The sequence below is a fragment of the Haliotis cracherodii genome, unplaced genomic scaffold (assembly GCF_022045235.1).
Source record: "Haliotis cracherodii isolate W230 unplaced genomic scaffold, xgHalCrac1.p SCAF_6, whole genome shotgun sequence".
NCBI lineage: Eukaryota > Metazoa > Mollusca > Gastropoda > Lepetellida > Haliotidae > Haliotis > Haliotis cracherodii.
Window position 1 is genome coordinate 29,564,499 of NW_027266319.1, and position 12,628 is coordinate 29,577,126.

General features: G+C 41.0%; 1 protein-coding gene and 1 pseudogene across 1 annotated transcript; both read right to left on the minus strand.

Annotated features, from left to right (window-relative positions):
* Positions 1-397: 397 nt before the first annotated feature.
* LOC139446356 (uncharacterized) lies at positions 398-1,144 on the minus strand (annotated as a pseudogene).
* A 7,181-nt stretch (positions 1,145-8,325) lies between these two features.
* Positions 8,326-12,400, minus strand: LOC139445598 (uncharacterized). Its single transcript, XM_071226758.1, has 3 exons — positions 12,332-12,400; positions 10,299-10,455; positions 8,326-9,941 (listed from the first exon to the last, which is right to left on the minus strand). The coding sequence occupies exons 1-3, from the start codon at positions 12,389-12,391 to the stop codon at positions 9,049-9,051; spliced, it is 1,110 nt and encodes a 369-aa protein (XP_071082859.1). The 5' UTR covers positions 12,392-12,400; the 3' UTR covers positions 8,326-9,048.
* Positions 12,401-12,628: the final 228 nt, after the last annotated feature.

Here is a 12,628-nt window from a genome sequence, read left to right on the forward strand (position 1 = left end):
ATGAAATGAATTTTGTTTTCTTCATTTTCAGAAACTCAGATTTTCATGTATTTTGAGTCACTGATGTATCAATCCGTGGTCTAGAGGTAGAGCGACCGCCCGGAGAGCGGAAGGTTTTGTCATACCAAATGACATTATATGGCGGTACTTGTTGTTACCCTGTCTGGCGCTCGACATTTAGGAGCTAAAACAAGGACTAGTCGGCTCGGAGTAGGGAAAAATGTCTGAGTGGGGTATTACTTTAAAACTGCGGCATGGTATCTCAGTGTGCTAACACTATACATCGGCATCTGTCCGGACTAGTACAAGCAGACACACACACGTGCATGCACGTCGGTATATAAACGCAATAATCTTTGACGCGACGTTAAACCCCATTTCACCTCACCTCACCACATCAATCGACAACTCGAATTGTGATAACCTTTTCCTTTGTCAGGCCATTCCTACTAGTGGCAGTACATGTGTAATTACCCTGGTCCGCCCGAGTGAAGTTGTCAAGTTTGTATGATGTCCAGTATACCAGATCATCACTCTTTTCTTCGGCTGGAGCCACGACGCGTCCATTTCCGGTCTTGCGCATGACAATTGACTCCATTTCCGGCCCCACAGCATTACACTAGAAGGAACAGCTAGTGTTCTCATTGCAGATTTTGTTTTAAATGGCAAATATACCAATGAAATCCAGTGGGAATGGGCCCAGGTGGGCTTATTGGTGGATGTAGAATCCGTCAAAAATAACAATATTCGGAACAGGGCTGGTACAGTAAAAAATGACTTCCTGAACGAAGAACACTCCTTCCTGTGACGTCAGATTCACAGGCTTCGGTGTAGCCAATGAAATCAGATGGGAATATGCCTGAGTGGCCCTCTTAGTGGACGTAGAATCCGTCAGTGATAAAGATATTAGAATATTCGGGTCTGGTATCAAAATAAACAATTTCACGAACAAAGGCTACATTTTCCTGTAACGTCAGATTCACTGTAGCGGGGACTTCTGTGTAGCCGTTCCCTTGAGTTGTATTGACAAATGGAACAAAACGACGACCCATAGGGTCGTAATTGATGCCATTTTTAGCACTGGCTCATGTGTCACGAAGGACATCAACTGTGTTATCCCCAGCATACACTCAAGACGCGACATCAGAGATGTCTACTGGAAATGAAGATATCATGGAGATAGGAACATTTACAGTGCCTGTTCAGACGTCCCAAGATACAGCAGACGTTCATGGCTCCACAGTGATGAACGCAGAATCTGCAGAGAGGGATGAGGAATCTACCCAAGCAAAGACTGGTGACGACCAAGAACTTCTTGAGGTAGAGGGATCTTCTTCTGGTGGCGACGGTCACTCGTCAGTGTTGTCAGAGGAACAGCAGGACACAGAAGAGACCCGTGAAGAAGAAATACAGGAACTTGATGAGGACGAAACTGAACAGGAGGAACCTGGGGCTCAGACCGCTTCAGGGATAGATGACGAAACATCTGCTGCTGCAACTGCATCGATATTTCCAACTGCATCTGCACCTAGACGTTCAGGAAGAGACTCAAAGAAGCCTTCTTGGATGACATCAGGGGAGTACTTGATGAGTCACAGAGTGACAGGTTCAGAGGCTACTATGGACAGAAGATCTAGAGCAATCCAGGAACTTGCAGCTAGTGGTGTTTTAAAGCATATTACGTCGCTATATAAGTGCAATAATCTTGGACGCGACGTTAAACCAAATTTCACCTCACCACCTTTAAAGCATATTAGTGAGAGTTTATCCCAGGCTTTTATTTCTATTCTGGATGGAACTTCCAAATGACGAGGACGTCATTTCTGGGGGAGGGGAAGTATGTGGCCAAGTCATGTTTTAAGTATTTGTACATATAAGTTAGATATTTTAGATGTTTCATTTTAGCTTTAAACTTTACATACAGTACCCTACAAACAAACCTTTAGAGTTATACAAGCCCTCAATACAATAAGCCTATCCCTGCACCCTGCATTTAACAATAGCCACCTTACTGGGTCAGGCCAGGTTCTGACCCATGCGTATGCACACTGCACAAGTTTCTTTTGTCTGTCTGCTTTAGTTTCTGTGGTCAGCTTACTATCTATTGTGTATGTAGATTTAAAGGTTTCTGTCCGGCATATCCGGTTGGCAGTTGTACACAATTATTCAAGGAGGTCACTTAGATTTGTATTAGATCGTTTTCCTTCATATCAGCCCCTTGCTGATTGTGGATGTTGAACATTGTACATTCAGGGAACTCGATGTTTGTGTATGGAGGATTTCATTATCCAGGTTAGTTTCTATGGGCTTAGTATTTCATCTATTGTATATATGGTCTTGTACATATTGTATTACTTAAGAGGTGTTAAATTAATGCATCAGTGTATAAGTAAACCTAGCTGGTAGTTAAAGTAAAGTAGGTATTTCAACTATCATTACAGTTGGTTGTATGTAGAATTTATTTAATTTCAATCTAAAATGTATCATATTGCATCTTTACAGTATGTTATCTTCTTAAATACTGCATTACTAGTATACACTTTACTAAACTAAATTATTATTTAAACATGTTCTTAAACCTATAACTGTCTGAACGTGGTATGAAATAAGAACGTATGTATGGGAGATCGGTTGTTTTTATATCTTATTTTATATGGTCATTATTAGTATTGTCAAGGTTGTATTTCAACTTGTTATAGAATGATGTGACCGTAAACAACATTGAACGTGACTGCGAACCACTGAGATAAGCTCATTGCCACACAGTGGTAAGTAGGGAGCATAATTATATATATATGGTTCAAACTAATAACTAGTATATGGTTATTCTTCTAAATTAATGTTTTGTGTGAATTTAATGTATTCTCAAAGTATTTACAAATGGAAATTTTATATAGTTATTCAGAAATAGTTTACAACCTGCTATTTATATTTAAGGATTTATTCATGCTAGTGCTAATGTGCTAGCTGATAAGATGAAGTCTTGTAATTGTGTTTAATCTCCATGTTCTGCTACAAAAATACTTATGATGTTTGCATTATATTTTCAGGGTTTAATATGATTAGTATCTACTCTCGGAATAAAGATGGTTGTCATGTGAACTGACGAGTAGCGTCGTGTTGTGTGTGCCCCACCAACATCCACCCCTTACCCGCTACTACAAATACATAAGAAGACCCAGTCTCTTTCTCGTTCTACATTAATGGCATAATCGTCCCCATGGGCGAACTGTATTGCGATGTTTGGAAGCTCGTAAATCTTGACTCAATGGAAATGGTATCTCAATTGTCTTCTACCATGTAGTTCCCTTTTAGTTTTATTTGTTTGTTTGTTGTTTAACGCCGCACTCAGCAATAGTCCAGCTATATGACGGCGGTCTGTAAATAATGAACTCTGGACGAGACAATCCAGCGATTGACACCATGAGCATCGATCCACGCAATTGGACTACTATGTAATGCATCAACCAAGTCTGCGAGCCTGTCTACCCGATCGCGTTAGTCGCCTCTTACGACAAGCATAGTCGCCCTTAAAGACAAGCATGGGCTGCTGAAGACCTATTCTACCCCGGATCTTCACGGGTCGGTTCCCTTCCACCCTTTCACCCCGTGGAATAGAATCACGAGTCTCGTCATCTCAGCACTGTACAATTTCACGCTCACTGTTGGAAGCTTGGAATCGGACGTCAGCACCGATCGCCCCATTCCATCACTGAACTGCCCGGTTATGCCGTAGACACCAGCGTCTGTAACACACATGTATAAATAAAGAATGCCAAATATAATATTAATTTTAAAAGGACAACGTACGTCCGATTGTCTCATATGACTAAAGTTAATCTGTCATGGCGCATGAAAGAATTGGACGTTCTTTAACTTGTTTGGATTCATATACGGTGTATCACTTCGGGCCGAATAGGTCACATAGGCACGTAACCAGTGCTGGTGAAAAACCCACTAAAGAGGTTCGGATGGTTACAAAGTGTTACCTGTCTGATTGTTTGTCATCGCACACATTGGCCTGGGTCGTTGTTTTAGGAGATAAACATACATTGCTATGTTTCCAATGTAGGGCTGGACTACCTGTAGGTTTAACTGTATATTTTCGCAGTAACTTTGCATTCATAATGTTATTGATAATTATATTTATCATTATTTTCATCGCTGCTAAATTTAGTACATTGTGTATTAACTTGTCACTGTAAGAAGTTTTTTTGTTAGAACATCTGTTGAACTTGCATGAGTGAGTGAGTGAGTTTGATTTTACGCCGCTTTTAGCAATATTCCAGCTATGTCACGGCGTTGAACACCAGAAATGGCGTGACGAGCGAACGCTTTAACCGGTAGGCTACCCGACCGCCCCTGAACATGCATGAACAAATCACAGTGAAACAGGTTCTGACATTGAGCGCCCGACATGACCTAGAGAGAATGTAATAGGTATTTTACAGAGGGCTGTGACGAGAAGGGCTCACACGAGGTAGACGATCATTGTCACTGCCGTGACCTATCTCCAGTGGTGTCTGTGCACGCCACTTGTAACAGGTTATATGCCGTTGTGCGGGGCTTGTCATTGCTTCCTGCTATTATGATTATATAGTAGCATTACAGATGAGAAGGTTTTTCTCTGTCAAATATTTCAGGGTTTTTTCTGTATTTGAAAGCAGCTTTTGCAAAAATACTAATCACCGGATGTCATCAGAACGTGTAGGTTAAACTCTGCAGGTCGTTGCTTCATGTTTGAGTTACTGTTAAAGGAAACCTACAATACTTTCAATCGAAGAGTAAATACGAAATCCAAAGACAATATGCAATTCCCGAATGTTTTTATAACATAATATCAGTTTTATCATGCATTATAAACATAATGTACAAAATGTCATGATTCAGTCATGACTAAAGGCTTCTGTGAATAAACTATAAATGCTAACTGAAAATGCTTTGACTGTAACAAAACAACGATACCAATACATGGAATTCCCCATATTTTCTAAAATGTTCTCTTGAAATGGATTCTCTTCCCACAGTTAGTGTCATTCTCATGGTGTTTCTGGGGCTCATCCTTAATCTGACACAGGACCAAAAGCCGGATTTGACACTACTGAAACAAACGCAAATACAATTGGACATTCTGTGTATTACTGGGACACCCAATCTCATTCAAATCAGGGCGGCCGGGTGGCCCAGTGGTTAAAGCGTTCGCTCGTCACGCCGAAGACCCGGGTTCGATTCCCGACATGGGTACAATGTGTGGTCCATTTTTGGTGTCCCCTGCCGTGATATTGCTGGAATATTGCTAAAAGCGGCATAAAATCTCACTCACTCACTCATTCAAATCAGATCTTAGTTCTTGCTATCGCTAAACAAAGATCTGAGGACACCCCATTACGGGTCACGTCCGACCGACCTTGTGTGAACTTTGACCGACCAATGGAATGACTGACAAGAAGTCGACACTAGCCAATCAGAAGGCAGCTTTCTCGTGCTTTACGGGACTAATTTCAAATTGGCGACTACGCTTCGAAACATATTTTGACAAATTCTCGATTACAAATTTGAAACCTGAACAAAAGAACAATCTGGAATGACAAATAGATAGTCTAGATTGTATAGATTCAGTCGTTAAGCCCGTAACTATCGTTCGGAATACCCCGTGTTACAGTTTTCGAGGTTGCATGATTCGAAATCACATTCCGACTGTCACTTTCATGATCTGGTAAGCCACGCTCTGATCGGTCGGATGTAAGGTCGTTCTGACGTGACCCCAAATGGGATGTCCTCAGATCTTTGTTTAGCGGTAGCCAGAACTAAGATCTGATTTTAAAGAGATTGTGGCACACCGAAACAAACACCATGTGTCTTGGATACATGGAAACCAACATTCTGTGTCTTGCTGAAACATGGAAACCGACATTCTGTGTCTTGCTGAAACATGGAAACCAACATTCTGTGTCTTGCTGAAACAAACATTCCGTATTTCACTGGCACACCTAATCAAACATTCTGTGTCTTGCTGAAACAAGGAAACCAACATTCTGTGTCTTGCTGAAACAAACATTCCGTATTTCACTGGCACACCTAATCAAACATTCCGTGTCTTGCTGATACATCGAAACCAACATTCTGTGTCTTGCTGACACAAACATTCCGTATTTCACTGGCACACCTAAACAAACATTCCGTGTCATGCTGATACATCGAAACCAACATTCTGTGTCTTGCTGATACATCGAAACCAACATTCTGTGTCTTGCTGAAGCAAACATTCCGTATTCCACTGTACACCTAAACAATCATTCTGTGTCTTGCTGATACATCGAAACCAACATTCTGTGACTTGCTGAAGCAAACATTCCGTATTTCACTGGCACACCTAAACAAACATTCCGTGTCTTGCTGAAACATGGAAACCAACATTCTGTGTCTTGCTGAAGCAAACATTTCGTATTTCACTGGTACACCTAAACAAACATTCCGTGTCTTGCTGAAACATGGAAACCAACATTCTGTGTCTTGCTGAAACAAACATTCCGTATTTCACTGGTACACCTAAACAAACATTCCGCGTCTTGCTGATACATCGAAACCAACAGTCTGTGTCTTGCTGACACAAACATTCCGTATTTCACTGTACACCTAAACAAACATTCTGTGTCTTGCTGAAACATGGAAACCAACATTCTGTGTCTTGCTGACACAAACATTCCGTATTTCACTGGCACACCTAAACAAACATTCCGTGTCTTGCTGATACATGGAAACCAACATTCTGTGTCTTGATGAAACAAACATTCCGTATTTCGCTGTACACCTAAACAAACATTCCGTGTCATGCTGATACATCGAAACCGACATTCTGTGTCTTGCTGAAACAAACATTCCGAAAAAGTAGCTTTCCTTTCATGTAGTTCTTTAAATAATATATACAGCATATATAGCACCACTCGGTTTTTTTATATTTCCCTATATTCTGAACGCCCATGTGTCTCTGGAAAGAGCCACAAACGACATTGGTGATATTTGATTAGGTCTAAGATACCATCGACATGTGCCTCAGATGGTTGTACGGGCTGGATCCTATCACATGAGGCGAAGAGGCAGAGACTTGCCATGACATGTTAATAACATGGAAGAATTAGGTGGTCCTTAACGACTTAGGCGGTGCTTGATTATTTTAGAGGTGTATGTTTGAATATCATTTAAATAAAGAGACCATACCACATGTTTTATACGACAATACATTGGTCCAAAGTGCAGCAATTCGTTGTGTACTCTTCCGACCCTTCGCCGGATCATATCACGTGACACAGAAGCAGAGGAAGTAATGGAAAGTGTAGCAAATAACTATTGCCGCGGAACAGTTCCAAGACATGTCATTAGATAGTCGAAGTCGGTTTCTGTATTACAATACGAGTACAAGATGGGTCAAGACAAGAGTTCTACTCACTTATGTCATCACTGATCACACCTGCAAGTCCAGACAGACGCCACCCACGGAACACGGTGTCTTTGTTCTTTGCGACTGCATCAAAAGCCGACACGAGCCAGGGCGCTTGTATTGTTTAAGCGGAAGTACTCTACTCAGCGCTTAGAAGCGGGGCTATTTGGTGTGTGATTGGATTAATGTAAGGTTTGATTAAGGTGAGTGAGTGAGTGAGTATGGTTTTACGCCGCTTTTAGCAATATTCCAGCAACATCACGGCGGGGGACACCAGAAATGGGCTTCACACATTGTACCCATGTCGGGAATCGAACCCGGTTAAGGTGAGGATACTCCTGTAAACCTGACAGAGGACGTTTTGTTTAGATATGTATCCACTGATGCTTGAAAGGGGGGGGGGTGGGGGGGGTGCATTCATATTGAGTCGCAATTTGGGCTAGGGACCAGCGATCGCATTCTTTTGGCGACGCATTAATTTCCCGATTTACAGTATATGACTGTTGAAAACAATTTCAGGATCTGATTTTTTTAAATGGCTATTTTACATGCCATGACAGTTCAACTAGAATTCTATGGAAGGAAACTTCTTTTGAGAAGTGTAGTTGGCTGAGCTTGATGACCATCCAGGTGTATGTTTGAACATCGGTTGAAAACACAGACCATACCACATGTATTCACATGGCAACACATTGAAGGCACCAATTAGTGTTGTACTGTTCAGGCCTTTGGTCGTGCAGGGACCCGCTGCAGCTGGTCATGTGTTCAAATCCCATATTTGCAATGATTATGATCCGTGGTCTGTAAGCACCATATAAGTGCTCGAAAGGTTTGTCAAACTGGCAAACGTCCAAAGTTTTAAACACAACTCATTTCTCTTCTTGCATATATATACTTTATTGGCTAAAAAACTAAGACTGTCAAACACATATCAGTCAATATCAAACAACCAAATGTATGGTGAGGTAAAACATGTCTGGAATGGAAAAAAATTGTTTAAGAATTCTCTTTGGTTACATAGTCTCTTAAAGTATTTTAGTGAGTGAGTATGGTTTTACGCCGCTTTTGGCAATATTCCAGCAATATCACGGCGGGGGACACCAAAAATGGGCTTCACACTTTGTACCCATGTCGGGAATCGAACCTGGGTCTTCGGCGTGACGAGCGAACGCTTTAACCACTAGGCTACCCGACCGCCCCTAAAGTATTTTAGAAAGGAGTCCAGGGAATATCTTAATTTTCAGAAACTGAAGAAATCTAGATGTGTCAAATCTTGCATGTATCATGTATTAGAGACTAACCGTTACTCTCTCCGGGAGCGGTTGGGTAGCCTAGTGGTTAAAGCGTTCGCTCGTCACGCCGAAGTCCCGAGTTCGATTCCCGACATAGGCACAATGTGTGAAGCCCATTTCTGGTCTCCACCGCCGTGATATTGCGGGAATATTGCTAAAAGCGGCGTAAAACCATACTCACTCACTACTTTCTCCGTGCCTCTTCTGCAATTTCTCCAATACATTTTGTATGTTTCATGTCATCAGGTTTTCGTGTATTTCGAATCTCGGATGTGTCAATGGACAACCCGAGATCGATCGAGATAATCCTCTCCAATGTTAGAACAATCCCGTTGGTGGCAATTCTAGATCGATCGAGAATATCCTTTCCTTTGTCAGGCCATTCCTATTAGTGGCAGTACACGCGTAATTTCCCTGCTGGGCCCGATTGAAGTTGTCAAGTCTGTACGATGTCCAGTGTACCATACCTTGGCTTACTTCCTCGACTGGAGCCACGACACGTCCATTTCCGGCGTTGCGCATGACAACTGACTCAATTTCCCGCCCCATAGCATTACATTCGAAGGAACAGCTAGCGTTCTCACGGCACCTTGTGTTTTTTCCTCTTCCATATATCTCATCAATGGTAAAGAAACCAATGAAATCCGATGGGAATATGTCCGGGTGACCCTCTTGGTGGATGTAGAATCCATCAGTGATAAAGATATTGGGGGATTCGGGTCTGGTATCAAAATAAATAGCTTCATGAACAAAGACTACACCTTCCTGTGACATCAGATTTACAGTAGCGGAGACTTCGGTATAGCCGTTGCTTTGAGTTGTATTGACAAATGGAACAAAACGACGACCAGTAGGGTCGAAACTGGCTGCAATTTCTAGCACTGGCGTCATGCGGTTGTTATCAATACCTAAGAAGACCCAGCTCAAGTCCCGTTCTACATTAATGTTATAATCGTCCCCATGGGCGAACTGTGCTACGATGTCCAGAGGCTGGCCGGGAGTGTAAGAAAAATCTTGACCCAAGGGAAATCGAATCTCATTTCCTTGTACTGTTTGGTGCCCTGTCACCCCTTCGAATAGAATCATGAAGCTCGTCATTGCATCGTTAGTGTACAGGTCCGCGCTCGCTCTTGGAATCTCAATATTGGACGTCAGCACCGACCATCCCTCTCCACCACTGAACTGTTCTGTTATATCGTAGACATCAGCGTCTACAACAAACACGTCTGAATAAAGACGAATGTACACCCTCTTATCATTCAACCGAACGCTGTTCTTACATAACATAAACATCTCTCAGTATGTCATTTTTGGAATTTTGGAAGAAATAGGCGCTCATGCTTGTAATAAATTCAGCGTGTGAATAGTTTATTTTACTTTGTACGTCACCCTTGCGCCATCGTACCCTGTTTGTGTGGAGTTGTACATTCGGGTTAACCTGTTTTATTGGGTACAGATCTAATAAAAATAATAATATTCGTTAATGTAAAGCCTCCTTTAGGCACCAGACCCCCTACACCCGACTCCCCACTCCCTCTCGACAGAAGTACTTCAGAGTGTAATCTTACCTAATACACCTCCAATCAAGCCTCCATTATGCGCGACCTCCCAGGAAGTGTTTGCTTGGATCGAGTTCCTGTATTTGACGGAGTACTTGAATGATCCCTCCTCCTGTTCAGCTGAGATGCTGAGCACCCTCAGCCGGCCCGGGTCGGTGGGATTTCCCTGAAAACACAGGTACCATAGTATGTATTCCGGGGGATGAGAGAGTTTGTGTTAACGCCACGTTCAGCACTTCTCCATCAATTTTAACGCGAGAAACATATAGCAACGTTTTTACTGATAATTGAAACATAACGAACCGTTATAACAGATTGTTGAAACATAAAGAAGTGTTATAACAGATAGCTGAAACATATAGAAAGGTTATAACAGATAGTTGAAACATAGAACTGTTATAACAGATAGCTGAAACATAAACGGTTATAACAGATAGTTGAAACATATAGAACTGTTTTAATAGATTGTTGGAATATAAAGAACTGTTATAACAGGTAGTTCAAACATATAGAACTGTTATAACGTATAGTTGAAGCATATAGAACCGTTATAACAGATGGCTGAAACATGAAGAAGTCTTATAACAGATAGCTGAAACATATAGAACTGTTATAAGGGATAGTTGAAACATACAGAACTGTTATAACAGATAGCTGAAACATATAGAACCGTTATAACAGATAGCTGAACCATAGAACCGTTATAAAAGAAAGCTGAAACATAGAACTGTTATAACAGATAGTTGAAACATAGAACGGTTATAACAGATTGTTGGAACATGTAGAACCGTTATAACAGACAACTAAAACATATCGAACTGTTATAATGTATAGTTGAAGCATAAAGAACCGTTATAACCGATTGGTGAAACATAACAAAACCATCATAACGGATAGTTGAAACATATAGAGCCCTTATAACAGGTAGTTTAAACACATAGAACTGTTATAACAGATGTCTGAAACATATAGAACTGTTATAACGTATAGTTGAAGAATTTAGAACCATTATAACAGAATTTTGAAACATGTAGATTGTTATAACAGATTGTTGAAACATATAGAACCGTTATAACAGGTAGTTCAAACATATAAAACTGTTATAACGTATAGTTGAAACATTGAACTGCTATAACGTTTAGTTGAAACATAAAGAACCGTTATAACAGATAGTTGAAACATATGGAACTGTTATAACGTATAGTTGAAACATAAAGAACCGTTATAACAGATAGCTAAAACATATAGAACTGTTATAACGGATATTTGAAACATATAGAACCATTATAACAGATAGTTGAAACATATCGAACCGTTACAACAGATAGTTGAAACATAAAGAACTGTTATAACAGATAGCTGAAACATAAAGAAAGGTTATAACAGATTTCTCCTTTCCCCGTCACGAGTTTTATTATATATCTCCTTTCCTCGTCACGAGATTTCTTATATATCTCATTTATCCCGTCACGAGATTTATTATAAATCTCCTTTCCCCCATCACGAGATTTCTTATATATCTCCTTTATCCCGTCACGAGATTTAATATAAATCTCCTTTCCCCCGTCACGAGATTTATTATATACTTTTTGTGTAGTTGTCTACCTATTTCCATTGAAATATAGATGAAGACCTCCAGTGTGTGAAGATCGGGGCTAGAATAGGTCTACAGCAAACCATTCTTTCCGTCAATTGCTTGTCGTAAGAGGCGACTAACGGGTACGGGTGGTCGGGCTTGCTGACTTGGTTGATGCATGTCATCGTATTCCGATTGCATGAATCGATGCTCATGATGCCAATCACTAGATTGGTTCAGGCTCGATTATTTACAGACCGTCGTCATATAGCTTGAATATTGCTGAGTGCGGCGTTAAACAACAAACAGATTTAGTCTTCGGGATTGTAAGTTGTCAGCCAAAACGTTCGCCCATTTGACGCTGTGTCAGAAGACTTTTGTGAGAAAATCAGTTGACTACATGACAAGTCGCAATAGAACTGGTACTGACATTAAGTGGCTGACAGAGATGAAACACTATACCTACTTTACAGAGGGCTGTGGTGAGTACGGCGCACACTAGGTGGACGATCATTGTGACCGCCATGTCGCGTCTCCAGTGCAGTCTGTGCACTGCCCTTTAGACAATAGGTTATATACCGCTGATCGGAGCATGCGTGATTGCTTCCTATCATTATGATTATATCCTTCATTATAGATAATAGTAATAATGAGATATGTTTTTGATCCCAAACACAAACTTAAACACGTCCCTTGTCCCATAATTTAGACATGTTTAGGTCTTAACATGTTAAGGGTTGTGTTTAACAGTTGAACGTGTTTA